At 31.3% G+C, this 26,129-nt stretch overlaps 2 protein-coding genes and 1 long non-coding RNA gene across 3 annotated transcripts; 1 reads left to right on the plus strand and 2 right to left on the minus strand.

The window, feature by feature from the left end:
• Positions 1-9,579: 9,579 nt before the first annotated feature.
• On the minus strand, positions 9,580-10,815 carry LOC111033106. The gene is made up of 3 exons (XM_022313700.1): positions 10,543-10,815; positions 9,861-10,197; positions 9,580-9,788 (listed from the first exon to the last, which is right to left on the minus strand). The coding sequence occupies exons 1-2, from the start codon at positions 10,601-10,603 to the stop codon at positions 9,893-9,895; spliced, it is 366 nt and encodes a 121-aa protein (XP_022169392.1). The 5' UTR covers positions 10,604-10,815; the 3' UTR covers positions 9,580-9,788; positions 9,861-9,892.
• A 7,192-nt stretch (positions 10,816-18,007) lies between these two features.
• Positions 18,008-20,026, plus strand: LOC111033104. The gene is made up of 2 exons (XR_002604373.1): positions 18,008-18,358; positions 18,739-20,026. It is a non-coding gene; the product is annotated as an uncharacterized LOC111033104 (long non-coding RNA).
• An 11-nt stretch (positions 20,027-20,037) lies between these two features.
• LOC111033103 lies at positions 20,038-25,154 on the minus strand. Its single transcript, XM_022313699.1, has 2 exons — positions 24,872-25,154; positions 20,038-20,635 (listed from the first exon to the last, which is right to left on the minus strand). Exons 1-2 carry the CDS (start codon positions 24,932-24,934, stop codon positions 20,141-20,143), a joined length of 558 nt encoding a protein of 185 aa, XP_022169391.1. The 5' UTR covers positions 24,935-25,154; the 3' UTR covers positions 20,038-20,140.
• Positions 25,155-26,129: the final 975 nt, after the last annotated feature.

The following is a 26,129-nucleotide window of genomic DNA, read 5'->3' on the forward strand; positions in this document are numbered from 1 at the left end:
CTTTATTTAATAATATAGTATGTATAAGATATACATTTTTAGTAGTATGTACAAGATATGTTTTAGTTACATTTGTATAAGTACGTATTTTCAATTAAAAATAAATGCATATTTAAGAAAATATTTTAATATTTTTTAGCTGGCATTTTTAAGATATTAAGAGAATGTTGTCCTGAGCCCTGATTATAACAATATAATACACCAATATATTGGGTAGTAATTACTAATTACTGGAGAACCCCGGGATAGAATAATTGATAACAAATTGATTAGAACATTATTATTAATGTCCTCAAACTTTTGATCTACAAATACTGCCACCTCTAATCTATTAAAATTGTTATACATAATTGATTTTCAGAAAGTTTTGCACCGTTTAATGTTTATGTTTTTCGCAGTTGAAAATTATTATTATTATTCATGACGTGTATTGATTTATATTTCATGCTCCATGCATGCTTAAAACCGTAAGTATAGCTCAATGGTTTCAAGTAACATTACTAATTGCATAATATCAATTCAAAAACACCAACAGTTGTTAATAAGGAATAATTTAACCTACATAATGTTAATTATAAATAAACAAATAAATGCAACTCGATAGAAACGTGTATAGGTAATAATAAATTCAGTTTATTAATCCACGAAAACTGTAGTTTATATAAGTAATAAGTATACCTACCTATATTATCTTCAAATAACCTTATAATTTAACGGTGCATTTGAAAACTTTTGATAAGTCCATAATTTAAACATAAATATTTAATTTAAAAAAAGTTTCGTCCTATAAAATTAATGTTTGAAAATTGTTTGTTTATCTAATACTGTAAGTAAGTTGATTAACTGTTTAGTCGATTCAATTTATTCAGGAAACGTACACAACAGTTTACGCTTTCCATCATTTTTAAATTTCATTTTATACTTTTATAGTATTAAAAACACTCAAGGTTGGATTTATTACACAGCCCGCTCACTATTAAATAAAACAGTGTCTTCTAGATCGTTGCCTGGTTAAACACCTACATAACTATAAGTATAATTGATTGGTATTTTATAAATTTTTATAATTTGGTATTCTAATTGATCAATAGTAGGCCCGAAGACAATACTTATGAGTTCATAATTGAATAAAGAATCAATCCATTACCTATCCTTTTCAGCAATAAAAGTTTTTCGATGTACAAGAAGTTTAAATATTCTAGTGATTAAAGCTTTCGGCCCGGCATCACATTCATTTGCTTAAACATATATTTATATTAAACTAAACATTTTTAAGCGTATTAATTATTATAATGACAAAATGCAAACTTTTTAAATGATGTATATCATTATACATACTTATTTATGTTTAGTAAATATCCAATTATTTTAAGTGATAAATAATCAGAGTAGATTCACATTGATAATTTCGTACATTTTTGTTTTTTCCTACTAACAATACCTTCTAGAAGCTTATATAAACATACAATATAAATATATTCTGATTGAATAAAGAAACTAGATCATAATCTGAGCGTGACTTTTTTGTTTATTAATATATTATGTTATTATTAAGGCTGCAAATAAATAAAATTAAGTTGTTTCAACATTTAAAATACATAAACAATCGGTGTAGGTACCTAATTTAATAAGTTTAACGTAAAAGAATTATATACTTGAGTTCTTTTATAGGTACTACAACTTTTACTAGAACCGAATAGTTTACATAATTCTGACGGGGAGATATCACTCAATGAGCTTATTGTTTTCAATTATGTATGCTATGGCTTTGATTAATTATTAAAATAAACACTTTTATTTATAGATCATGATGTGTTTTTAATTGTATAGAGGGTGTTAAATTTTCTTGGATTATTATTATTATTTTTCATTAGATTTTTGTTTTATATCACTCTGTTTTTGGCACTTGATTATTCGATGTAGGTACCGTAGCCCGTAGGTATCATTGAAATGGCTACACCGGCTGTGTTATAATTAAAATATATTGTACAAAACGATTGTGTGTCCGTTTCAGACTTGTGAACATTCAGATTACAATTATACCTTGACCGATATATTTTGTTTATCGATAGATGCACAATATCCCAGCATAAATCCATTACAAAATTGTATTTTATCAAAACAACGGATCTATATTAAGAATGCGATGACTAACTAAACTAAATGAGTGACTAAACAAAACTACTCGTTTTTCTTCAAGGACATCATTCATAGGTAACACATTTTTTAGTACAAAGTTTAAACATTATTTTAGTTGAATTCCCTCAAAAAATAGATTAAATTAGACAACAAAATATTGTAAACAATAATTAATTACATCTGACACTGGCTATAAGTAATTTATAATTCATAAAATATAATTATTTAAATAAAAACAATACGATTCCACTTATTCATAATAGCGTAGTTTCTTCGATGATAATAGTATAATATTTTGCTTGGTAAAGCGTGGTCGTACGCTAAATCTGCGGAAACGCTGGAGTATACGTAGCCAGCCGGATGGGTGACCACTCGGGTTTTCTCGTAACAAAATCCTTGCTACACATACAATACGTGTTCTAAATCAACTGTTCCTCCCTACAAACAACTTATGGCCATAGTTGCTGGGCTTTAGTTCAATAATAATAAAAATAATAATAATAGTATAGTGTTTTAAATATTAATATATTTTATATTAATTTACAATACAAAAAAATAAGATGTAATATTGTGACTTTAGCATTCATCAAATACGTAAATAATAACTATATAGTAAACAGTATTGTCTGACCTGCAGCTAATAGCTATATACAGTACGTTTAATATTTTACCGAATGATTTCTAACATACTAAAAAATATTATTTTATGTTTGTGGTGCCTTTGACGTTTCACGGCTGGACGTATCGACGCGTGCAAAAACAAAAATGTGACGAATCGGCAAAAGGTTAATCTTTCCGTGTTTATTGTTCATGTCACTGCGGGTTATTAAAAAAAAAACCCTCGGACGAGAAAATTCGGGAAATCGGAAAATTGTTCTCGGACAGCACCGTCCGTGTCCCGCATACATAGATGCCTGTCTGACGCCCCGGGGGAGTTAGGAATAATAGCGGCGACTATAGATCGCGATGGACATAATATCATAGCAAAAGGGATGTTCGGGATTTCTTCTGGATCGGACGCGCGCACACTCTTGCGTGAAGGAATGTGGAAAAAATTCCCGCGGGCACTGCGTTGAAAAACGAAAACAATTTCTCGGCTATGATTGAAAAACGCCGTCCGCTGCGACACTCTTCCGTTCTTCGATATCTAATCCCGAGCGACTGCGATGGCCGAGCAGAGTTAGGTATCCGATTTTCGGGTACATCGCGTGTGGGTATGTACTATGTATGTAACGTAGTGTTTCGACTTACGACCGGCTGTGCGGAATTCGGGGCGCTACTTGGGGTTATAAAAATAGTTGAAAATTAATAATTGTTTTTCAACGATTTTTCTTTTTATGAAGACAATAACTCTAATTTTTTATTGGTAAGATTCACAAAATATTAGTTCTAGTGTTATTTATATCGTTTTTACAGATTATAAATGTTGGTCGAATAATATTATTTACTATAAAATGAATATGTTTTCGTAACCCCCACATCTTCGTAATATTATAAGTACACAAAGTTAAATTACTCAACAATATAACTCGTTTAAATTTAAATTTTGATACGATATCATTTTTTTTTTAAAAATCCGCAAACTAATTTATAGTAAAAAAGGGGGGGATGTCATTTTAAAAAAGCAGTAGCGTGTATAGTCATAGCACACTCCTCAGGTAATACAATAAATTTCAAAAATGTAGTTGTTACGTATAGTTAACATTCCAAAAATCAGTTTTCGAATAACATTATTTAAGAAAAAAAGACGAAAAACATGTTCGGCGAATCACTCTGTATACAACACATCACGAGAAACCGTAAATCGATCTAACTACTTCGTTAGTAAATGTCTTACATAATGTAAAATATGTGATATTATCAGGAAACTAATATTCTCTTGTTCGTGTGTATTTTAATAGCTGTTAAATCTCAAATATCAACCAAGAACAAACATTTCGATTTTGCGCAGTGACATTTTGATATACCTACTGTTTACTGTTTAGTATATAATACACACAGAAACGATTTAATATTATGTAAATAAGTCTTGTTAAAAAATCAAAAAAAAAATCGAAAAAAACTATTAATTGTTAAATACAATATTATGATCAGAGTTCGTCCACATTGATTCCGTAGATATTTCACATTTCTCACACCCACACTCTCTCTCTCTCTCTCTCTCCCTATCTCTCTCCCTTACACACGCGCACACACGCACGCGCACACACACACACACACACACACACACACACAAGCACACATATTATACGTAAAGCGAATAACTACGCGTAGTGGTTTTTCTTATTATTTATCTTTCGTCGTCCCGCTCCGCCTCTTTTCGCTTGTCGAAAGCGATACGAGTGCACACTTATTCCCCTCGCCAGACCATGGGAATAATATACCTACGGTATGCGGCATGTAAACGCGTGTTAAAAGAAACAAGTGCGGCTAGAGAAAATAAATAAATAAAATATATCGAAGAGCGAAATAAAAATTGCCCGCTGGAATAGAAAATTAATGAAGCGTTCGAGAAAGACGACACCGCCGACAATGAACTCCGTGCAGGCGGCATAAAGCGGATCTTACCTTTTCAACGGCGGCCTTTTCATCGCCGAAAGTAAATTCCATTATTCCAATATATACTCGACTATAATAATAATAATAATAATAAATATTTAAGTATAATACATGCGGTGGAATGTGGTATAATAGTGGTAGAGATGGTGGTAGCATATAGTGTAGGGACCTATATTTTAGAAGTTTAATATAATGTTCGCGTATTTGCGTCGTTTACATACGCAGTATGTGGTGGCCTTTGTCACTACTATGTATAGTGTATACACCTCCATTTATAAACTACATAAAGACTTACCAACCGTGCTCAGATTCATCCTTTTATAATGCGTATATTCAAATATTCTGGTTTTTTTAATTTCTCAAGTTTACTTTAAAACCATAGAGTAGACCAATCAAGTACTTTGATTTTCGTGTGATTTACGAACTTACTTTATTCGAAAGAGGGGCTCACTTTTTACTAGAAATCGTTTAATGGATAACGTTTTTGAACATTTTCAAGCATCTAAATTGGAATTTAAACCGAGGAATTTCAGAATTAATAAACTTAAAATGTATTCATCTTATTCTTAACAATAATAATAATTTAGAATCATTATTATCCGTAAAATTAGGTTTATGTGATATACCTACGATGATTTTGGACATATTAATATTAGTTATCAGTTGTCACTAGCTAGTCAAAATATATTAGTAGGTATTTTGTATTTGTGTAAAAGATTTTAAAATATTTTCTACTCTATGGAATGAGTTAGGCTAGTTTTCTAATTGGTACCCTGCTATGCCATAATATAATACATTCACACTTTCTGGATATAACTTTCAACACCGTATGGCCTTTAGAAAAAAGTACATTTTATCCCATTACTAATCATTTTAAATACTGAGCGAAGCGATGAATGTATTTACTTTACAATGATGTGTTTTATTTTTAATTTTTTTGAGTCTGTGTACACTACGAGCAGTCGAAATAAAGCTTTGATTTTCAACTTCAGTATTTTTTCCGGTAGAAAAGTGAATCTAATTGGTGCATTCGGGAGGTCAAACTTTAAAATTCCCAGTATTAGAATCGTTTTTTATATTCATTGATTATATAATATTATGTGATTAAATTCAAATTTAACACCATCCATTGCCGTGAACCACTCGTAACTTACTGCACATCAGGTGGGTAGCCTACTTCTCCACATTTTTTGTGTGTGTCTTGCAGATCTAAAGTACTATTATTCTTCATAATTCATTAATGTCAAATTATAATATTACTGCAATGGGCGTGTGATGTGACGGCGCATCGTGTATGCAATATATAGTGCCATCCGGGTGTATTATACACCCCGGATGCGGTAAATACCGTAGTTATCTACTCGGTTACTCGGTTACCGAGTAGATAACCGTGGTTGATATTCTGGCTAAAGTGCACACATTAACAAAAGAGAATTTAAAAAAAAAAATTTTTTCCATCATAATAGTATGCACGATTTGATGCTGAAAACAATGTGGTGAAGTCAGAAATTGGCTGTCGGACTTCAGTTTTTTGATATTCTTTGAAATTTCCCCGCATTTTTAAGTAATTTTACTATATGTTGGAGTTCTTTGATGGTATAATGAAATGGTTTGAAAAAATGGATACCAGATGCTGATGTGTTAATGATGACGTTTTCGGTAGTAGATGATGATGATGTGTAATTAAATAAATTATTGATCAGATAATATATAATATGTTTTGACCTTACATGCGCATAATGACCGAAAATCGCAAACTTCAAAAGTCCAACATTAGGGGATGTTCGTCCCAATACCATCAAAATAGCAGACTAATCGTTATGGGAATTATTGCCATCTTATATACTACTATATTGAACGTACCTCGTCTAACCCTGTCGGATGATATGACGGTAAAAATAGACTTTGATAGGTATGCAATATGCTATCTGATTACATTTTACCGTACGTTCCTGTTACGTTAAATAAGCAAGTATGGGTACCTACCGTCTTAAAGTACTACTACCTGAGTATACGACGAGATATAAAAACGACCAGGACGACGCGGAAAACCGATACAAATTAAATATAAGTCGAAACAATCACGTCGCGCGATATCACACGTCCGCTGCGAACCGATCGCGTCGACAGTTTATACTTACTATAACGCACACGACATTCGAGTGATGGAAAAAAAACAGAGCACAAAAAAAACTTATAAATACGACGAGACCAAATTATTATTAACACGTTGTGTGTATGCGGTGTGCATATACGAACGGCCGTGTCTACAGCAATTACATTGCGTCGTGCGAGGTAGTTTTTTGTTTTCNCCCCCCCCCCCCCCCGAACAAAGAGTGCAAGACAAACACGCAGACGAGAAACGGCACACAACATTTCTTTATTTTGTTCGACCTGTTTTTGTTTTTGTTTGTTTGTTTTCTTTTTTTTTTTTAATGCAAATGTTCATGCCGCTCCAGTTCACACACGTCCAAACGAATTCGTTTTTTCAGACGTAAACAGTTGTTGTTTTCAAACAAATGTGCAGGAGGATTGACAAGGGGACTTTGTTCGAATAGCGTAACCGCCAAAGATTTAACAGAAGAAAAAAAAGAACGTCAATTATTTACACTTATCGATATCCCATTTTAGTCCCTTATTATTATTTCTAGGTTAATTTCTAAGTGATAAAATATTTCGCACTGTAATTTAGTGTTCTGAGAATCACTGCGGTCTTAATTAACTGTGTCGTTAACGCCGGAAACAAAATACCCAAGTATATTCGTGAATTAATTTTGCTCGCTAAAATAATAGTGTCGAGTACTTCATGTGTTATTATTTTTAAAAATCGTTAGTGTGGTGTAAATTATAACTGTTGAACATTTAAACATCCGTCGTGACTTGACTTTTAAACTGTATTTACTGACCATAAGCTCTGATAGTACCTATATTGGTTTGTTATTATCCGCGTGGTGTACTTTTACATTAAATTAACAATCACACATACAGAGACTTTTTTAACATGTTCGTACGATTGCCGGATTGATGTTACCGATAAAATTAAAACAAATTGCATTACGTCATCGGTTATGAAATCAATAAACAAAAGTTTTCCCACTAGATTACACAGTACAATTTGTAACAAACAATAAAAATAATAATAATAGTCAATGGCAATTTTACCAAGGTAGGTAGGTATATACAAAAAAAACCCACGCAGCGGGAGCACCCTCTCAAAATTGTTCTCTAGGCGCCGTGAAAACATGTAAATAGCTGCACCGGCTAACGCGGGGATTTTTAAATGAAGCTCGAAATTCATCCGATTTTTATAATATCTGACAATGTATCTGTTCAAATTCAAATTGTATGAACTGTCATGTCCACTATGGTAGAAATTGTTTTGAAATATATTTATTTTAAAACATTTTAAATTCACGTTGATCACTGTGATATGTTCAAAGTTCTCTTTGGATTTTGTAATTCCACACACACGCACCACATAATAATTACAATTATTACAGCATATACTGCCCATCATATATTATAGTGCCATAACCTACTTTTTCGACAAATTGACTGGGTTTTTGTTTTTAACTATACTCTAGTAGTAATTATTTGATCAAAATACAATAGAATTTTAACTATTATAATATGAACCTGTTCATAATATTATATTTTAATATATTATATTGTCAATCGTTCGTGTCAAAATAATCATTTTGTCCATAATTGCTATAGTGTTGCGTACCTGCTCAACAGCCTTGAATAATAAAACAATACAACATTACGACTGAAAATATTCGTATGAGTTTATTTTTTTTAACAAAAATAACTGTTGCAACTGCAGTATGGTAGTGGTGTTATATTACATACAAACTTCAAAGTGAGAGCATATGAACAACGTAACGCGCCGTTCGCGAGGATTAACATTTATTATTATTTTTTTTTTTTGAATGAACAATTCCTATAAAAAAAATGCAGCATTTATACCAACTGTGTGTAAATGCCTCGTTGTAAAAAGTCATTATTGTTGAAATCTATCTCTTTAATCACTGGCATATTATTATAATCTCCTGTTATGTTATTTATTAATCTCTCAACTAGAACTTGAACATAAAATGTAATATTATAAGTGGTATTAGTATATACAAGCCGATCCACTTAAGTGTCATTATTTCGAAAAGTTTTAACTTTTAAAAAATATTTCTTGTAACCTAAGCCAAGTGGTTTAGGGAGTGAATACTTGATATACTTTAATTAGCAAGGTTACACCCGTTAGGCGACCCATCTACTTTCGAAGACTGACACCTCCCTGCAATCCCCGATCTCTATCATAATAATGATAATACTGAAAAGAGTGAAAAACGAGTAGTTTCTCATACATGTTTCCGAAAATGTATTTTTACATATTCGTAATCAGCGATAAAGGTACTGTCAATAGAACACAAAAATTGACTGATAATGACATGCATTACTTAGTGTTCCTAACTTAATTTATAAGTATATATATTTTTTTTTTAAAAACGTTCATTAATTGTAAAGACAGCAAACCCAACTTAACAGTTTTTAAAATAACGATAATGTACACAGTTACTTAAATGGATTACCACGTGATTATTTTGAATTGTATAGGTATCAGTAACAATTATAAATAATTATTGCTGGGCGTGCAGTCAAACATTATAAACTTAAGTTATTATTTATGTGCAATATGCATTAAGTATTAAGATTCGTGTATCACTTATAATATAAAACGAAATGTTGTATTTCTGCATTTACTGATAACCAGTGTTGTAAAAAATACTTAAAAAAAGTATTTAAGTAATTACTCAAATACTTATAAAATAAAGTATTTAAAATACCACCCAAATACTATCCACAGTAAAGTATTTGAAATAATTATCAAATACAAAACAAAAAAATCAATTTAATTCTGAATCATTCTTAATATATTATATTAATCGAACATTTGAGTGTTGCATTTTGAGAACATTATTTCTTCAAAATGCTGATCCGTCATATTTGTTCTTTTTTTTTTTGTTATTGTTGCACCACCAATACTAAACATTCTCTCTACTAATGCACTGCTAGGTGGTTTTCTTCACAAATACCTGAAAACAAAGTACAAATGTTTTTGTAATATTATTACTAATATAGTATAAGAAGTTTTCAACTAATCTTACTTTTTTGATGTGGGTAAATTATGCAAACATTCTTAAGTCTTTGTTAGAGATGTGCCCAAAAATCTATCTATCTCATCACTAACTGTTGATTTTTCCTCTCGGGAATTTTGTGACCCGGTAAAAAAGCTAGATAAATTATCATTCATTTGGTTATCTTCTACATCACTATTGTCATTATCACTGGTATGTAAGTCATAACAGGCACTTTTTAAATATTCTGAGGCCAAATGTTTTTTTATATAATTTTTAATCCATGCTGTTTTAAATAGTGGGTGGCAGACTGCAGCAGTAATTAAGAATTTGTCTATCAAATAATTGACAAACCTTGTTTTTATACCTAAAAAACAAAAATTATTTTCAATAAAGTTTGTTAATTTTAGCTCAAGAGCATATAAATGTAGGTACTACACAGAAATATAAATAATAGATCAGCTGATTAACATTTTACATTATACACCAGTAAGAAAATAATTTTAGATGAAATAATAATAATATAATTTATAATCATTATAGACTGTAAGAACTAAGAGATACTATGTAGTATGTATTTACTACTTAGTAAATAGTATTTACCAATAAAGTAAACCAAAAACAGCTAAAACGAATAGAAATTAAATGTGTAAAATTTAAGTTCTTGGCTAAATAAGATTAATGTATTTAAAAAATATTAATTATTACATACCATTAAGTATGGCAGTCACCAGAGATTTCATATAATTAGAAACTGTTTGATCACTTGTCATTAATTCAAAATTAAACAAATAGTACAGTAAGATAGTTTATCTGAAATTTCGAACTCAGTATATACTACATCCATAGCTTTGGCTAAATTATCATATGTGTGAGAACCGTCTAGTCGTCTCAATACTAAAAGAAGAGTACTTCTTAATAAATCCTCATTAATCCACGTGACCGCTATCCGAATGTATGATCTAACAAAATATAATATTAAGCTAATTGGTATCTAGCCATGTACAATGTACGATTGTACAATAATTATACTAAATAATAAAAATTTACTTTTTAAAAATCGACCAGCTGTCCGCAGTCGTAGCAATATGGGCACATTTGGACATCTCAAATTCAATTTTTAATGATAATTCTTAAAAATCATTTTCAATTGTTTTCATTATAGTATAGATCAAGACATCATTTTTTTGTTTGGAAAACCTCTGCTAATTATTTCCTTCGAACAGGATTTTCTATTATTCTGAAGGGTGCATTAGCACTTACAATACATTTTTGCAACAGTTGATCTATAGTACCTGCAATCAAAATCATTAGTTACGTAACTAATTAACAACTATATATAGTACATAAATTACTATTTTTTTCATTAAATACTAAAATGTATTTGTGTTTTGGTGTTTATGTTTGTTATAAACTTCTGTTTAAATGTATAAATATTAAATAATAATACATAGGTATACATAAACATGAAATTTTGTGAGAGATAATAACAGCATAACAAATCACAGTTGAAAGTGGGTAGGTAATTGTCAATTGGTATGAATTTTAATTTTATTATAATTCTAAAATATTTCAATATTTCAATATATCATGCACATTTAAAATCATATAGTCATGTAAATATCAAATACTTTTGTTAATGCTGCAACTAAAAACTATTTAATAAAATAAAAAATAAAAATAAATAATACACATTCTTACTTTGACCAGTTAATTTTTTGTTGTCCAAAAAATCTAAAATTGGGTTTTATCTGGTTATTTTTATCTGACTGTTTTAAAGAACTACCAGCATTATGCTTCAATGATCCATCATTGCATCTCTATGAAGTGTTTTTGTTCGCCGCATTATCAATGTGATCAATTTTCTTTAACATAGTTGGATGTTGTGTCTGAATAAAATTAAATAATATAACCTTTTAGTTAACATTATAAGTTTTGATGAATAATTTACATTTTTTGGTCAGTGGTGCAACTAGGATTTATTTATGAGGGGGGAGGGAGTTATTTTTTTTTATTTTATTTCATACACCCAAGAATACTGGGCCCCTCTGAGATGACTTCTGTGGGGGCCCAGGAAAATACATAATATAGAATAATGCGATCTGTGATACATCTTAAGCACTTGAAATTTGACTTTTAAAAAGCTGTGCGCCACTGTTTTTTATGTATTTTTGTAATATATTAGGTATTTGTGTGGTATTTAAAATTAATTTAACACAACATATTAGATGGGTCAACTGTCACAGGCAGGTATGAAATTAACATTGTACTTACGCTTAAATGTTTTCTTATATTACAGTTGAATCCACCTCGTAAGACTTTGTACCGACACAACTTAAGCACTTCACTTCCAGCTTCTTGTGAAAAAAATTATCCTCAATGACTCTTTACACTTCAAAATATTTTTGATAATTTGACCAGGGTAAAATTGGTTCTTCTGAATCTGCAACCTGATCGACTTCGGTTGAAGAATCACAATCACTCATTGCATGACAATTTAAAAAAAAATGTAAACAACGAAAACTAGAGTATACGGTCGCCGCAACACAGTTATTTTAACCATCTGTAGGAACGTCAAGCAGACAACACCGAACGCTGTACGAATAATACGAACCCAAGTAATAAATATTACAAAAGTGTAAAACAGCGTAGGGCTATAATTATACGTGCAATATTGCAATAGTTTATAAATGATTTTGTGCGCCAACGACCGATATTGGAAATCGGTTGTTCGTAGTCCGCACACGCAAAAATAATAATATTTACTAATAAAATCACGAAGATAAGACTACCGTGTTCCACGTATTATTATGGCGCCACGTCGGTGGGCAATAGCCGTATTCGCTTATTTATAGCAGAATCAGTAATCGGTCAAAATATCGATGTTGACGTTTTATATTATATTTATTTATAGCTTTTAATTAAGAATAAGTCGTACCTGCAATAATTATTATTGTGTTGCCTCCGTACACAGTACACACGTACACAAGTACAGGAACGACATACATAGCTAATGTTCGTATAATATTTCTTTATAATATAATAATTAATAATATGTTGGTAGGTACCGATAACGTACGGTTGCGAACTTTGTCGACGATAAACGGACGGTTTCCCGGAGTGAAAAAATTTTCAGTTGAGCTATTAATAGACGAAAACTAAAACCGATATCGAATTGTTTGTAAATGATAAATATATATATTACCCTTATTATTATAATGACATTATTATTATTTGACAGGCAATAAAGAGTAAAGAATTAAAGGAATAAAAAAAAGTGTTCAATAAAATAATACTCAATAGACAATAGTAAATAAATGTATTTAAAAACCGTTCCAATACTTCAAAATTAAAAATATTTTAAAAAGTATTCAATACAGAAAAACGTATTTGAATACTTTACAACACTGCTGATAACTCGAACCTACCTGAATGCAGCAGAACCACATTTGATGAATAAATTATTGTAGGACGCCTTTACTGTAATATTTATTATTGTATCAAATAATGATGTGACGATGGTTAGGAATTTGGCGTGAGTGCTAAATATCAGTGATTCGCAATTAACAATCAATAATTTATCGTAAAAACTGTTTTTTCTCTACTAGTGTTGACACTGACTTGATTTGCTTACGTTTTTTTTTAGTTTTTTACGACTTTTCAATAGGAACTAACCAACTTACTAGGAAGAGCTCCATCTTGTTTTATATTTTAATCTGTACTAAACTATCAAGATTTTCAAGGAAAAATTTGGATTGTATCGATAAGCATCGAGGCAATTTTGAGCGTTCAAGAAGTTACACGTGCAGTATACAAGCGATACGTACCGACCCGTATCGGACTCGGACTTCGATACGACGTGGGACGTATCGATACGTATCGAATTTTTCTTCTTGAAAATCTTGATTATACTATAGTAGTTTCTAGTTTCATAAATGTGGGAAAATAGAGTAAACCTTATACTACTAGACGAACAATGAGTGTGTGGTGATTACGACGTGTTATCACCACTTACGCTAGCGCGCCGTAATTATTTTGTCGTTACCATTTTGTTATTTCGTTCCTACCTTTGTATTGTTGTTGTTTTGTGTAAACGATTTATACTTGTATTATTTTTGTGTTCCTTGTATTATTCACTGTGTGAATTATTGTAAACCTTTTATTTGCATTATCTTTGGTCGTCCCGCTACAATTTTGTCTCCCGCCTCGAGAACCAACTTTTTCGCCGTTACGGGCTCGAAGCCGCTCACGTTTTGCCGTACGAACTCACTCACTTTTACGCTCTCGAATCGACTCGAGCAGCCCAACGTCTCGGCTCTTACGACCGACGACCCGAGCGAAACGACCATTTATAGTTTTACTTGTCTTAGTTTATCAATAAAATATTTAATCGACCACCGAACGTTTTGCGCATTTTCCTCACAAAAAAAACCTTCTGATCCAGGAGCAAACGTAGTGTTCTGCCGGCGCCCGTGTCACGTTACGACCACCGTCGCTTTTGGCAGCACCGGTAGACACCACAAGTGTATAGATAGCGACAAAACATAGAGGGGGTGCTTGGTGCTTCTGTTCATTCGTTTACGCAATGTGTATGGTAATAAATAGATGTGTAGATTATTGTATTTAGTCGTCAAGACGGGTTACATCACTGTATTTTTCGTCAAGCTAGCCTACATCACTGCTAGATGTTTTACCGCCGCTCGTAACTCCTCTGTGTTAGTGTGTTACTCAGTTCTTTTCCAGTAAAAGTAGAAGATCTATTGAAAATTTGAAAATGGCACAGATTTAAAAAAGTCATGCATTGAGTTTTGTGGTTACCTATATAATTCCCAATACCGTGTTATTATTAAAATACATCTGACATCTTACGCGTTTTATTTCAATAATATTATTATTTTCTTAAACGATAAACCTAACGTTACCTCATCCGCGAGTTGTACGTTTAGTCGTACCTACCTACTATTATTAATAATGTTATATATTTTTGTTTTTTGTTTGACAGCGTACGAAATCGTTATAACGATATACACTGCGTACCTACGTATCTGTCGTATACAATACTATACGTGTAAGTATATAATACACACACACACACACATAATACCTATGTATACATATGGCGGGCGACGTCGACATTGAACGTTCTCGAGACGTTCGGCGGAGAAATCCGAAAAGATACTGTAATGAGAAGAGATGTCGCGGTAATAACGATGAAAACTACGAGTGTTTGGCCAGATTTATCAACTGAAAATAACGAGCTAAAGCTATACGGTAAACATAATAAAAAATAACAACAACATTACACTGTATATACTGTGGGTTAGGGGTAGGGTTGGGGGGGGGGGTATGTGGTGTGGCGTGGCGGAAATAACAACGGCTCGTACCGTGAACGCCGAACACACAAATGCGCAGCCTACGCACTACCTTTTTTTCCGGTCTGGAAAATTATAAAAATTTCCGAATGAAACTTTTTGGCCTACCGCGGTGGTTTGTTAATGATAATAATTTACCTCGTTTGCGGCAATTCGCACAGTTGGTATGCGTGCCTGTTTATATATATATATATATATAGCGCATTAGTTGTCGTCACAGAAGGGTCGCACAGTGCCATAATAATTGTCAAAATTGTATTTTCGCAGCGAGAGCGTACCAATACTATGCGATTTAGTACCCATTACCTTGCTAGGAGAAAACGTCGTGTTAAAAATTGACCCCAATCTTGTTTGAATAAACATTGTAATAAAGATATCGTTTCACTCAAACGAATGAATAAAATAGTCATTTAACTTAAAATTATCTTTGATTATGATGTTACTATATAAAACTATTGAGTACTATTTTTCTTATACATATATACAACGTTTAGTTAGTACCTACATAATTATCATTGTTTTTCAGGAGAATAACATGATGGATCCGAAAAACTTTCATTTTATTTATGATAATTCTTAATTATTTATTCATTTTGGTGAGTGACGTCTGCTATTTATAGCTCGTTACCGACGTCTCGTTTATTATTAGATCCACATTGTTCAATTAGTCTATATAGATGTGAAATAGTTTTAAAAACATTCGTTCAGTTTTTTTGCTAGATATATAATTTTACAAATACAAATTCCAAATAAAAATTGATTAAAATATGTATAAAAATGGCACAGGAAATTCGAAGTAAATAAGTATAGGGATTAAACTGATAAAATATTTTAATTTAAAATTATTATTGATTATTAAATAGCATAATATTTTTAAATACTGTTTTTCAATATTTACTTTTAATTTGGTATGTATAGCATGAATCCACTGTGTTCCATAATATTTTAAGTTTCAAAATGTAAGTGTTCCCTGATCGACATTTCGCACTCAACATACCTACTTGTTGGTGCCTGTCATGGTAGGTACCTTTAAACTTTAAAGTATGGATCGAACTCATCAATAATGATTTGAATTGTCATTGAGACTTCAACTTCTTACGACTTCTCCTGATAACAATAAGTACCTATAGTATAATATTATATACAGAGATTGGTACATTTCGCCACGTTGACAGTAAAATACGTATCAGAGCGCTATTTATTTATTTATTTCAACTAACTGTGTGGGTACATCGTATAATAATATAATAATATCATTATGCCAAGTTATTGAAAAACATTAATGCCATTAAGTGTATTCAAAGTATTTCAAACAAAATATAAACAAATATATACATATATATCACAACGTATTATATTATTGTGCTATATCGTAAATACAGAATACTGTAAGACCGAACGATTCCACTCGATTCGATTTCGAGTCTCTAACTGCAATATATAATACTCATCTACATAAATATAATATTTTGTGTGTACTGTGTAATATGTATAACGAACAAACTTATTATACGTATTGCTTTTTTCTGTTTCTATCTGTTTTGTATATAAATATTGTATACAAATCAAATTCCAATAAACAATAATAGTATTTTATTAATCATTCAACGAAAATATAAAAATCTACCAATATAAATAATATTGACCAATGACCATGGCTAAATAACTAGGTATGATCGCATTGAGACGCATTTTAGTTATGGGCTGCGCACGTACTAATATGCAATATATTATATTGAATGATTTAGCATGGAAAGGAATCCTTAGGATTCAAGGATTTGGCAGTCCTGGGATGCCAGCACCTAGCTGGCAGTGATTTTTAGATTTATTTATCCATAGAATTAATAATTTTGTACTGTTTTGTTAATTAATAAATCGAAGTGATAATATGCACTGCCAGTGGCGGCCATTACACCTGCGTATCACAAAGTTGCGATCATACCTGGTCATTTAGCTATGATATTGACCAAATCGCTTTATATAAAAGTTCTATTCTAGCAATGAACTTTATTCGTATGTTTATGAACATTATCTATGCGTCCATTAAAAGGATTCTCACTAAAAAACGTTTTAAATGTTTCAAAATATCTTCTATTTGCGTGTAGATAATTTTTTTTATAAATTTCAATGCATATACTCGTGCATTATATAATAAGTATGGGGTCTTTAGACACTTGAGAGTTGAGAGTATAAAATATAAGTTTATATAAATACGTTATATAAATATGCTTATTTATGTTGGGAAATTTAACGTGTTTGTGGGAGAAAGTTGTTAAATTTGTGTAAGCAAATAGTAATTAAACTGCAGTATGATGCATTATACTCGGCATATTAAACTATTAACCTTGAATTACATTTTATGATAGCTACTACAAAATTATAAAAGAACCTATTTTATTGTTTTATTATTTAATCAAATTAACGGACTTGGAACAATATAGTTATAAACATTGTTTTTGTTGTGTATAAAAAAAATGTCCTTCACACACTATAGGACGACGATGCGATTCTTCTATACACTTCTATAGTTTGAAAAAAAACTCGTACCTATACAATTTACGAGATGAGATTGTTGTATTGATTTCTTTTGATTTTTTGACACATTGTTGTAATTAGAAATAAAAAAAATAACAGCAATTAACATGACGTGTTGTACGTTTTACGAATTGTGTTTAAAAACAAATTTCGTTCTATGTAATTGAGGTTACCAATACCAATAAATTATATAGACTTTAATATTGTTATCAGTATAATAAATTATGTATGTGTACTTATACATTGAATTCATATTTTGTTTCAGGATAGAATGAGCGTGTTAAACCCCACCGATCGAACATGAGGTATTACAGCATGAACTTTACGTTTAGATCCCGTAAATCGTATCGATAAGGATACAGCATAATAATAAATCGAGCGATTTGTGTGTTAGTGGTTTTTTTTCGTGCATAAAACGACTTTGGCGAAGGACTGCGACAAAAAATTCGGAATTCGGAAATACCATAATATATTGCGATGTTTAGTCGTATATGTACAACACACGACTTTCGTGTGTGTTACCTATAGGTACTACCACATTATTGATATTAAAATAGCCAGACAATTGTATACAACGCCGTGAGAATAGGACGAATATATCCATCAAAACGGCAATAATAGGTAAGTTATTTTTGGGGGATACATTTTGTTTTATTTGTATTGACCAATGTTTTATTGTTTAAACCAAAATGCGCCATAAATATTCTGTGCAAAAGATTATAATACGATGATAACGTTATGCATATACAACGTATATTATATTCTACTAGGTGTGCAATTAGTGTTTTGCATAAAGATAACTTACTTACAAAATACCTTGATAGTATTCATTTTCTAAAACTCATATCAATAAATTACTATAAACACTTTAAAATTTTGATTTAAAACATTTATAGCTCGTGCAAGGTCACAAGCATGCTCGCCCTAATATTTTCTTTTAGTAAAATGAATTTTGTAAAAGTCTGATTTTAGTAATTTTTAAGTACATTTATTATTTATAGATCATATTTTCAAAAACTTAAATTTTATACCATTTAAGAAGAGTCCTTGATATTGTGTACCAGCTCGTTGTCATCCTCGATGAAGAAAGTAGGACGTGTTTAAAAGAATTATACTCAAAGATGATATTTAAATGGTTTAAAGATACGTTTATTAAATACGTAAACTACAAATTAGGTGCTATAACTTATTAATTACTGCTAATCAAAAACTTATTACATGCATTTTTTGTATAATGAAGATAGGTTCTGCCCGATTGCGTCTTTCTTAGCGACTAACCTACCGGCCATGTCAAAGAGGTCTTTCTGTTCAAACTGCCAAAGTGGGAATTGCTGGATCAGCATATTCCCGCCTGAGAGTCCGGTCCCGTAGTCACGTACGCCAGTTTATGTATCATGTTAGAACAATGTGCCATAATATAACTGTATACAACGCTTACACTAAACAGTCTCAGATGATAAGGATTTGCTTTTTCCAAAAGAGATCACCCTTTTTCCTGTAAATCGTTAACCAGATGACTTTTTGGAGATGTATCTAACTTGAAATCCAAACAAGTAATGTTTGAGTTATTAAACTGTGTGTACTAAGGATAACAGCCCCATGATAACCTGTATATTGGAGGCTACAATGATCCGAAAATTGAAGTAATTACTAATTATACTTATATTCATATTATTATATATTACAGTTATTTAATTTGTAAAATTGTATAAGTCTAATAAGTAATAATACAAATCTTAGTAATATATGCTATCATTCAATGTCATGCCATTTATTATGTATTTGGTACCAAACTTCCTCTTATTTAATACCAATTTTATGTTAATTAATATAAAATACAATAAATTTAAAAATTTAATTCAAGTTGGCATTTGAAAAGACGTTAAAATTATACACTATGACGGGTGTGATAATAATTATTAATCTTGGTAGGTAGCCTAAAAACTTATATTTAATGTAACTTGATTCATTATAATCTGTATAAAAATAAACTTTATACATATCTTGACTTGTGGTCTTAAAGTATTTAGGAATTCATAATATCAATAAATTATTGTTTCATTTTTACTTTTTTTATTTAGTATTATTTTCATTTTTTTATTTTTCACAGTCAAAATAAACTTATTTATATGTATTATTTAATAGATTGTTATTCGTATATAATATATACTATTACACAGTATAACAGTCGCGTATTATTTATCTATGGATAAGTCCAACACTGGATGTATTGATTATGTACCTAAGTCAAATTCTAGAATAAAGTAAATATTATATTAGGTATCAAAGTAGTTGTAATGTAATATTTTTCATTGATTTATTTTATGTTTTATAATTATGTATAAAATGTTATAGGATTATTGTGTACAATAATAACCACTCATCGGTGGTAGGAATTTACAGCTAGGCCATAACCACCGGTCGAGAGTCTTCAGCTGGCGCATTCTGAAGCATGTTACGTCTGCGTCTCGAACCTCCAGACACTGAATTTAATCGACTACGCGGCTGGTATCCGAACTCCTGACCGTCATCGTTCGTGGATCGACACTTGGCGTTATCGACTTCTGATTGATCGTCCTTAGCCTGTGACATGTTCCATTTACCTTTAATTCCTGTTCCGGTATTGTCCACTTCCTGTGCCAGGGAAGCAAGTACTCGGGGACTTGGACGTCGGCAGTATTTCTGTTGCTGTTCCTCGGCGTCGTCGGTGACATCGTCATTATCATCGTCTGTTGGCGGATTCAGATCAGACATAATGAGCGGCGTAATGTGCAACTTTTTCGACGCGCTTGCCAATCCGTTGCTGGCGATCATTTGTGTTAACATTCCTCCCCTATTCTCGCTGATTGCTTCGTACACCTCAGCATCTTCGTTGTTATTGTCTTGACTGCACATAACCTGCAAAACGGCGTTTGTAAGTAGACATTTTTCTTTTTTTTTTTTACCAAGCGGAGACACTCATAATATCCGTGAACGTTTTTATGCTTTTGGAATATAAAAATGAATTCCCGTTCGTATCAAATTTCCGTATGTATCTATACTCTGTCCAGCGAGAGAACACTCTGATTCTGCGTATCCTTACACTACACCTTGCATTCTAAGCCCGTTCCACTATGGAAGGGAAGTAGCACGAGGCAATGTGCAGAAGAACCAGTTTTCGTCAGACCGTCGAGTATTCTCGAGCTGGATAGATATAACCTTTTATATATAACTTATATATTATAACCTTTTGCATAATTGCATTACATGGCCTTTACAACATAACAAATCGTAATTGTAATGTCATGTATCTTACTTGTAATAACACCTAATGTGCTGAAACATTTTAAAAATAATAAACGAAAAAAAAAACAACATAACAAAAACAATCTAGAAACTCAAGACCTTGGATATCGATACTTAAATAATAAATATACCCGTCATTTAGGAACTATCTATGATATTATCAACCGTTATATGATTTTGAATTATATTTTAATAATTTCTAGTCCTCCCTCCCCCCACCCATAAAGACGCACACACACACACACACACACACACTGTCTTTTTGTAAAGACAACTACAATTATATTAAAGGTATTATAATTATATAGAGTGCCTCTTTGGAATAATCGAAAATGATGACGTTGCTATACACGTTTTATCTTTCGGGTGCGTGTTTATTATATTAATTAAATAAAGTAAAATTATTATTGTCATTTTAATTATATACCTTGATTTACCACAGAGCACTTTGTTGCAAGTGTTCGTGCCCAATTTTCACGAGAATGACCTTTGACGTGTTGGACGTTATATTATATTATATTTAGTATATGTATACAAAGTGATTCGCCAAGCTTGCTTTCTTTTAATGATTGACTTAGTCAAATTCTGATTATTTCAATTTTTAAGTATACTTATCAGGCAACCATATTTCAAATACCATTTGATGAGTGTCCCGTGGTAATACAAAAAATATACATCACTCAGATACATCGTGCAGGAATATTAATCGAATAAACTTAGAATATTTTTTTTAAAATTTAATTTAAGAAAATCGTGTAGAAGATAGCGCATCACAGTTAAAATACACAAAAAATACAATATAATAATAAATACATATATTATAATATAATGATAAAATAATAATCACCGCCGTCGTAATGACATAAGCTTAAGTGAAACGTTTTTTTATAAGGTTCCGCAGTAGTGGTGATTATATTATATTATATTATACACTTGTGACAGTATGTAGAAATGATTGTATGGTTGTATTATAAATACATATGAACATATGCCACGTTGCACAAAAATTGATTAATTTAATGTTTCGCTTATCATGGGTCATTAATGCAGTGGAAGACTGAGCTTAAATTTCAAATTACGAAATCTCATATTTAAGTCTTTACCACCACCCCAAAATTACGCTATAACATATATTATTTACTTATTAGTTATTACAAAGTTACGTATGAGATGTAAATCAAATGAGGGTGAAAAAAATCGGTCAGCCGAACCTTATTAGAATCGATTTCGGTGCCACTGCCACCACTCATTTGACAAGTTTAAGGGACCATTGGATCACTATTGACTCATTTAATGTTTAATGATTGTCTATGACAGTCAATGAAAATATAATCACAAATTCGGTTCCCTAACTTCTCAATCGAAAAAAATGTAAATCATAATATTATTATAACGGTATTATGTTCAAAAATATTCCCAAAATCAACCGTTGCGATTATTTTTTGTATTATTTGACTTGGATCTTATACATAATATTATGATAATAATATGTGTGGGCACAACGCCGTAACAGCATTTCTTTTTAGTTTAACCTAGTCTAGTACTACCAGCGCTGACATTTATTATTTACATGCCAGTGCCCAAACAAATTACACGTTCCATCGTCTAAGGGTGAAAACAAAATGAAGGGGATCGGAAAAATTTGGTTTAACGTGTCAATATTTATGTCATACTGTTTTATACTGTTTTATAACGTTTTAATAAATAACGATTTTGTGTTTTTTTTTCAGGGGACTGTTATGCCACTACGCGTCTTTATTATAATTTTAAACATAGGTATAGATGAGGTACTACAAACGACAGACACTTTATTGAGTTGTATTCCGAGAAAAAAAGGTTGACAATATCATTTTAGAATTCAGACTTTGAACCTTATGATGAGATTGTTTTCCGCATTTTTATCGAAAGATACGTCATCGAGTTAATTTTTACACGTTTATATCTGGTATTGTTATACAGCGATGGAATGCAACGTCATCGCATCGTTTTTCAATAACACTACTAAATAAACCCAATGCCAAGTTTTATGGTTTGGACACGTTTTTTTGTTTTTAAATTTATTGATTTTTTTCCTTTCAGAACGTGGAATAATTTATTGAAAACAACTGAACTCTGCAGCAGTGTATATTTTATACACGTATCTAATTGCGGTAGTTGACTAACTTCGAATTAAAGTAAAATAAAATAAAACCCAAATATATCTACATATATAATAAAAGTGCATTTCCTTTTAAGTTTCCGGCTACTGAATATTTCATACGGCGTGTATTCGCAGTTGTAATAATAACCAAACAATTTATTATTTAGGCAGCTTACTAACTTAATATCGTTAACTGTAATATTTTTAACGAAAAAAATATGAAAATTTATAACTTATTCAGAAACTGTTTACAATAAACGTCTAAGCCGTACAAATATGTATGTGCGATAATATTTACTTATATACTCTGTAGGCACTTAAAACTGTCCAAAACATAAATTTTTAGTTGAACTCGAAACAATCGTAAATACAATGTGAAATTACTTTTTCAAGAATGGGAATATCAACTCGATCGTCAGTTATTGGTCCAACGAAAGGATATATTATAATTGTGTCAAACAAAACATGTTTCCTCTAACGTTGAATGCATTTTCGTTGCGAAAACACGAAATACGTGGCCTGAGTAAGTAATGCTCTGTACATACACAATTTCATTATAATAACTTACAAGTTACAATAATATTATATTCTGTCCAAAACTCCCGACAATGTATTGAATTTGTTATAAAAAATGTGCAGGAGAGGATAAGTTGTAATTAAATGTGTTACCTACACCTGTTGATGAAATAATTTTCAAACATAAAAATTATATTTTATTTTTATCAAATTATATCTTCCGAGCTGTTGCAGTATAGCCAGCTGTGATAATATATCATATAAAAGTCTAACGGGTAATTTCATATTATGCATACATGTAATTTAAGTTTTAATGAAGTGTTAAGTAAAATTTTCTCAATTTTTCTTAGCTGTGAATTAATGCTATCATTATAATAAAGATATACAACGTAGTATAATTTTGCATTATATCTATAGTGGATAGGAATAGAAAAATCAAAGCTTGTAAGCAAATTTACCAAACATTGTTGGTGGATTGTTGAATTTTTTTTAACGTGTTATGACAGCTGAGTTAATATAATATGTTGTTGACAAGTCTGTCAAAAATAATTATTGTATCAAGTTTGAATTCAGGAAAAATTCGTTATCGTCACATATATTGACAATTTGAATTATTATTATGACGATTTTTGTTTTTTGAATTTATATTTAAATTGCAATTTTTATTTCAAAGATCAGAAGTATGTACATCACACATGCAGTTAATAATGTCACTCTAAAATGTTATAATACTGGAGTATTCGAAATGAACTATTCGATGCATTTGACTTCTTAGGCCATCCCCTGATCTTGGCCCATTTTTTGGGGTTTATACAGTGAAGGTACCACCATAATCATGAACTACAGATGAGCTATTCAAACAATACTTAGCGGAATTATTTAATATTAAGGTACCACCATTTCATATTCCACTTATTCTTATACTAGGTACTATACCTTCCTTATTTGGTACTTAGAATTGGATGAGTCGTTGTGAATGACAATGTATCACTATTATAGTAAGCTACAAAACTATAATATAATGGACATAATTTTTCAATATCTTTAAATAACTTTTATGGGTTGACCCATGTGTGAACAACGAACAATCCCCCCCCCCCACCACCACCTAAAAAAACCCCATCAAAACAACGTAGGATAATAACACGGTACGGTCGCAATACCGTACGACATTATATAGATGCACGTCTTACTTGGGCCGTCGCGAATACGCACAGTATCGTCAGCCCGTGGCCGACAGCGATCGATTTCTTCATGACAGTGGCGGCAAACAAAAGTTGAAATTAGCGACGAAATCACGATATTATAATGAAATAATATACCTACAATATTCGCGCGTGTGTATATCAGGTAAAAATGTGTAATAATAGTATAATGTTATTGCCGACTTTAACACCAAAACGAACTTCACGCGCGCGCATCAGGTGCGACCAGAGACACAAGCAATACGGGCATTGCGATCCGAGAACTTCGGTAGTCGTATTTATTTATGCACGACGCCGATGGCTGCACAACAAAGGGTAAACGTTTTTTTTCCCTTCCCATTGTCGTAGATCGTATATCGTCGTAACAATAGTACCTATACAATTTCTAAAATAAAATATTTAAAAATATACTTTAATTGTTCGGCGTTTATTTATTTGTTTGTTTATTTTTTTGCTTTTACAATATTACAGTCGTCGTCGTTGTCTTGGCCTACGTCGACGTCGACGTCAGTGTACAACACGTTCTGTTTTTGTGATTATTATTTATTTATTTTTATAAAAAAAAGCGACACGTGTGTTGACACAACGTGTAATGTATGTAATATAATAATGTGTATTAATTACGAAAACATTTCGCTAATATTTTAATGCACATTTTGGTTTTTTGCGAACGCGTTTGCATTACATGACGGGTAATATATAACTTCGGGTGGAAGTAGGTATAAAGCTCACCAGGCAATCCTTCCCCCCAGTGAGTGGGAGCTGGTTTTGAGAGGGTTTCCGGTGGTATAGCTAGGGGAGGGGGTTGAGAGATAAAAAAAATGTAACCCATATATTACATAATATATGTACATACACATGGCGGACAAATGATCGATGCCTCTACCAGTGCAGGTATATGTATGTATAAATGACGAGTAAAAATTGCTGTTCTTTTGTTCGTATACGCCATTATACATACGGACCGCGAGCAGCTGAAAATCATTTGGTTGACAACCGTTTGCGCACATTTCGTGGAACTTATCGGAAATTTAATGGCTTGTTTAAGCACACGTTTTTTTAGAAATGTCATCACACCTTTTAAAACTTGTATTTGACATTCTGCAGTTATTTGAAAAAACATTATATAACAAAGTAAACAAATTTAACATTAATTGGGTACAGGAAATTCCTTATTATAATATTATGTATGTTTAGTTTTAAATATTATATTTAAAACGTATTGTATAATTTATTCTTTATTCCT

The sequence above is a fragment of the Myzus persicae genome, unplaced genomic scaffold (assembly GCF_001856785.1).
Source record: "Myzus persicae strain clone G006 unplaced genomic scaffold, MPER_G0061.0, whole genome shotgun sequence".
Lineage (NCBI taxonomy): Eukaryota > Metazoa > Arthropoda > Insecta > Hemiptera > Aphididae > Myzus > Myzus persicae.

What these genes read in the sequence shown, in the direction of transcription:
- LOC111033106 (XM_022313700.1), bottom strand. Translation starts at nt 10,603, where the DNA reads ATGACAAGTGATCAAACAGTTTCTAATTATATGAAATCTCTGGTGACT. An exon ending in GGTGACTGCCATACTTAATG is followed by an intron (nt 10,198 to 10,542) that starts GTATGTAATAAT and finishes TTTGTTTTTTAG; the next exon opens with GTATAAAAACAAGGTTTGTC.
- LOC111033103 (XM_022313699.1), bottom strand. Translation starts at nt 24,934, where the DNA reads ATGAAGAAATCGATCGCTGTCGGCCACGGGCTGACGATACTGTGCGTA. An exon ending in GCGTATTCGCGACGGCCCAA is followed by an intron (nt 20,636 to 24,871) that starts GTAAGACGTGCA and finishes GCCGTTTTGCAG; the next exon opens with GTTATGTGCAGTCAAGACAA.